The 4,985-nt window shown below is 27.5% G+C and overlaps 1 protein-coding gene across 3 annotated transcripts in view; it reads right to left on the reverse strand.

The window, feature by feature from the left end:
• Window positions 1-2,325, reverse strand: part of LOC100168879 (protein odr-4 homolog) — a 4,246-nt gene extending 1,921 nt beyond the window's left edge. The window contains exons 1-7 of one of the 3 annotated variants that reach the window (XM_001946490.4): window positions 2,115-2,325; window positions 1,682-1,818; window positions 1,443-1,592; window positions 1,147-1,340; window positions 890-1,076; window positions 666-818; window positions 445-576 (exon numbers count right to left, since the gene is read on the reverse strand). In XM_001946490.4, coding sequence (XP_001946525.1) covers window positions 445-576; window positions 666-818; window positions 890-1,076; window positions 1,147-1,340; window positions 1,443-1,592; window positions 1,682-1,777 — 912 coding nt within the window. In that variant the 5' untranslated portion in view covers window positions 1,778-1,818; window positions 2,115-2,325. Of the gene's footprint in view, window positions 1-444; window positions 577-665; window positions 819-889; window positions 1,077-1,146; window positions 1,341-1,442; window positions 1,593-1,681; window positions 1,819-1,916; window positions 2,093-2,114 lie in introns of those variants that run through there. The other 2 variants (XM_008189642.2, XM_008189643.3) reach the window with 2 other exon arrangements.
• Between the last annotated feature and the right edge of the window lie 2,660 nt (window positions 2,326-4,985).

The raw sequence follows: 4,985 nt of genomic DNA on the forward strand, positions 1-4,985 counted from the left end.
TATTTTAAGCAACAAAATTAAAAATCAAACTTCAATGCGCCCTGTAAGAAGCGTTTCTCTTTCAAAAAAAAAAAGTTATCAAAATCAGATAGATCACTCTACAAGGCATGAGAGTTTTTCCTGTAAGGCATGTTTTTGAGCAAAAAACAGGCCATGTGCAGGCCCCTTAAATTAGACAATTTAACTGTTTAATCCAATTGTCTAATTATATAATAGATGTTGTGGTTTTATGGCCAGTAAACTTAATAACTTAACTGTAGAGCTTTTTCAATGTTCTGATTTTAATTTTTTTTTACAACATTGTATATCCATACACATTACACTCTATATTGAAATAATAGATATAGATAATTCTCTGGTATTATTAAAATAATAAAAAACTAAACAATATTACATTGATGATTAAATATTGGTTAGGTAATTAAAAATTAATAATATCCATACCTTTATAGCATCCTTAATTGTACCATTACGATTAAATGGTACTGCTATACTGCATAGGCCAGACATCAAAATCTTCCCCTTTCCTCTTTTTACCTTAAGTGAAGCATTTTTACATTCATTACCCAAATCAACCTAAAATATTATACAGACTTGTTTTACATTTTAAATAAACTAAGCATGTTTATTGTTTATAATATGGGAATATTAAGTATTAAACAAACCTCTCTGTAAAATTCAATCTTAACAACATTTTTCAATAAATTATCAATTTCATCACATTCAACATCTTTAAGGGTTTTATTTTCATCGCATACACATCCATTAAATGTATAGACTGATTTATTTAATACAGATTCAAATTTATCTAATAAACTCTAAAAAAATATTTGTATAATAATATAATACTGTTTCATTATTAAAATATGTAAACAAAATATATACATACATCACGAATAGAAAATAAAGCTTTTGGTCCACCACCTACATTTAGTCTTTCTAATGCTCCAAAATTAAATGTTCCAATAAGAGTTACCCAATCATTATTAAATGATCCAAAAACTGCATCTACTGTCTTATAAGTTGTTTTTTCAGGACCATTTACACGGTTGAAATCAACTGAGTAACAATATGATCTATAAATTAACATACATATTATGATATAAAAGTATATATTTAAATAACCATTGGGTTTACAATATTTACTTTTTGTTAACAGTTGAATAGTTTAACATCAAGTAATTCCATGTTTCATTGGTTTTTTTGTATAATAAATTTTCATTTAATTCATTATTGAATTCATAAAAATCAATATCTATGGGTTGAATACTTTTCAAATCTTGTGGAACAATAAAAAATAAACCAAGTACATGTGAACCTCCTGGTAATAACGTCGCTACCTGAATTATAATATATAGATACATAAAATATTTATTTGCTTAATAGCAAATACTATATTTGAATCTTTCAATAATATTTAGAAGCCTAATTAGATTACCTACTTCTAAAGACTTTTGGAATATTGTATCACTATTGGCTAAAAGATCAGAAAGAGTTTTGTAGGATAGAACATCAATTTTATTATTTTGTATGTCTTCATTCCATATGGTCATTGCTGATAAGTGGACCACATGATAGTTGTTACCTATGACCTAATTAAAAAATGGATATTATGAATAAATTACTTGGCAAGTATAAGAACAAAGAATTAATAAAACTTCTTTAGTAATTAGTTACTCACTTGTCCAATAATTACTCCTGGAATGAACAACTGTCCTTTAGCTAAACTTTTCAGATATTTATCTAAATGTTCTTCAATAAATACTTTGGTTGTCATTTTCCAACAATAAACACAATTTGTCGTAATTCTTCAAAATTCTAAACCAACAATGTTTATTCAATATTAATAAACAATAAATAGCATTATAAAATAATATTTAAATTTTAAACATAATTTAGATAAATTAAGTGCTTACTATATTGAATTAAGAATAAAAATCAACAATATAATGAAATGATAATAGTTGGTAAAGACTAAAGACACTATAACTACTAACAATTTGGAATGAAGTTATGAAATTGTCCAAAAAATGTATCATATAAAATGAATATTGTGATAATCAGAATAGTAAGTAAAACGATTCAAGATTTTACAATAAAAAGTAAAAACATACCTATTACCTAAAGGCTAAAATCCACGGTTATATTCACGGCTTTAGATAGAGCCGTGGCTATACTCAGTTATTGTACAGAACAATAATATATAGTCGTAGATAGGTAAAATATCCTTATTCGTGCTATAAATTATAATGGAGTATGGACAAAAGTATAATCAAAATTAGGTAGATATAATATCTATTCAAATTTCACTACGTAATTTTTTGTGCTGCCGTGGTGGTAGTTGTGTAACTGATGTGCTGGAATACTCAGCTGGAGATATACAACAGCTGTTGGATACCACGGTCCGTGATTGTAAAGAACTTGCTGGATGCGAAACGGAAAGGTTTTATCAATATTTTTCTGAGCCCGCCCGCTTCTCACGTTTGGTTGTTCTATGGTTTGGTAATTTAATATGACAACTAGCGCTTTATAGGAATGTTCAGCCATAGAGTAATTACTCTGTGTTCAGCTCATGATTTAAGATAGTACTATCTTAAATCGTGGTTCAAAAGTTGGATCAATATAATTTATATATTATATAATTTAACTTTAATACTGATTATAGCAGGGCTGCAACTCTGTCACTTTTCTCACTTTTTGTCACTATATTTCGAAAACTGTCACTTTTCGCACTTATAGCCATTTATTATAATGTTTCACAAAAGAAACCAAAAATAATTTTAATTATGTAATTTTTAAAATTCCGTTAGTTTAATTTTACCCTAACAATATTCGTATATAATATATTAATATATTGTATTGTACCATTATAGTCGTGATACATCCGTGATTAAAATCTTTGATAATGGTGCGACGTAATGGTCTCTCATATTTTAAATAATCATTAGGAAGTAATTAAACTGATTAGATATATATATAATCTATGATTAAAACACGATACCCACAGGCCACGGACGTGACGATACCCAATGAAAATCAGGGGCATTATTTCAAATTTTTTTTGTTGGTGCCAAAATGTTTGCAGGCCATTCAGATCATTACCATGCCACATAGAAAACTTTTTTTTTTTTTTTTTGGGGGGGGGGGGTCAAGTGGGGACAAAAACTGTAGAATATTTGTATAATTTATTTAATATGTAATTTATATTAGTATGAAAATATTACAATATTGTTACTATTTTTGGCGAACTATGTGTAGGTACTTTAAATATATTTATTTTATATTGTGGATACCAGTGTACAAAGGTATTTACACTTGGTAAATAAATGTATGGGTATAAATCACCTTTATAATAAAATACCTAACCTACACTTTTTTTCTCCCTGCATACTCAAAATAAATAATATAGCAGATAGCTAGCTTGATAAAACTTAAATAAATTTATTTTATTGGTATCCTTCACAAAGTTTGTGTTTTAATTTTATCGATTATAATATTGTGGGACCACAAAATCACATCAAACATTCTTGGAAATTAAACATTACTACAATATATTTTATATTTTTTCAGTATTGAAAAAAAAAATATAATATATTTATAATATAAAATACTTAGGCATATCGGCGCTTATATTTATTGTTGGCAGGCCAAAGAAGGCATTTAAAAAAAAAATTGCGCAAATGTACACCTTGCACCCCCCCAAATGACACACCTGATGAAAATCTGATAAAATGATGTCCTATGCACAATTAAAGATAGTATCTATCATAGATTGTTATTATCAATGGTATCTATAGCAGGCTGTGGTCCTATGTAATCGCATGATCTTTAATGATCTTTTAACTTTCGTTAGTTTATTAAAATTGTTTTTTATTAAGAAAAAGATAGTAACTTTTAGTCACCTAAAAAAAAAAAATTAATCACTTTTCTCACTTTTTTATTTCATTATTTGAGTTGCAGCCCTGTTATAGAGATTCATTTCGGTGACACTTTTCAAGAATCATACGTCGATGGACAACCATACTATCTATAGCCGTGCTATGGATGGAGCCACAGGCCAAAGCGTATTAAACATGAAGATTAAATCTAATCTCTAATCTTCATGGTATTAAATCAATACAAAAAATACACATCATTGTAAAATCAATACATTCATCGTTCCACTCAGAAGTCAGAATCTAAAAGGAAATGACTATTTAGTATTTTCACGTCCTGTTCTCTGATTGGTCGTGATACTGATAAGGAAATATACTGATAAAATAGTTCAAAAGGGGAGTTTGGCAGTTGTCAGAAAATTGATAAGAGATTTTTTCTGATTCCATTTGAAGCATAGATGATTTGAAGTCAAGGTGTATTGATAAGGTGTCGTCACTTGTTTGAAAACTTGATTGAACATTTTACTACAGATAGTCGTCACCACCGGGAGCGCTATATGTCCTAAAGAGGCCGAAAAACGAACACTTTAGTACACTAAAACTATAGAAAATTTAAAATATATTATGATTTAAGGAATAAAATTCAAAATTTTTCATTGCATAATGACTTCTATGTTCTAAATTATTTGTATACATGTATTTAAATACTTTCTTTTTATCAAATACAACTTTAATATTATTAAATATAATTAACTAAATTAACTAAATTGTCATTTTTAAATTTCTTATTACAAAAAAAATGTAAGAGTTAATTCACTAAATTATCATACATAATGCTTTCAAAGTGTTATAATTAACAAATAATAATTATTAATTATTAATTAATATATTGATTTTAAATAGAATTCATAATACTGCTAGTACTAGTATTATACAGGGGCGTCTCCAGACTTTGGCTATGGGGGGGGGGGGGGGGCGAAATAGTAAAAATATTATTAATTTACATGGGATTCGGATACTGAGTGTTATGATGTATCATAAACATCTTTTATTCTAAGCAAAGCGGTTTATTATCTTGTCACTGAAATGTTACATTATTAAAAACAAATC

This window comes from Acyrthosiphon pisum, chromosome A1 (genome assembly GCF_005508785.2).
Source record: "Acyrthosiphon pisum isolate AL4f chromosome A1, pea_aphid_22Mar2018_4r6ur, whole genome shotgun sequence".
NCBI lineage: Eukaryota > Metazoa > Arthropoda > Insecta > Hemiptera > Aphididae > Acyrthosiphon > Acyrthosiphon pisum.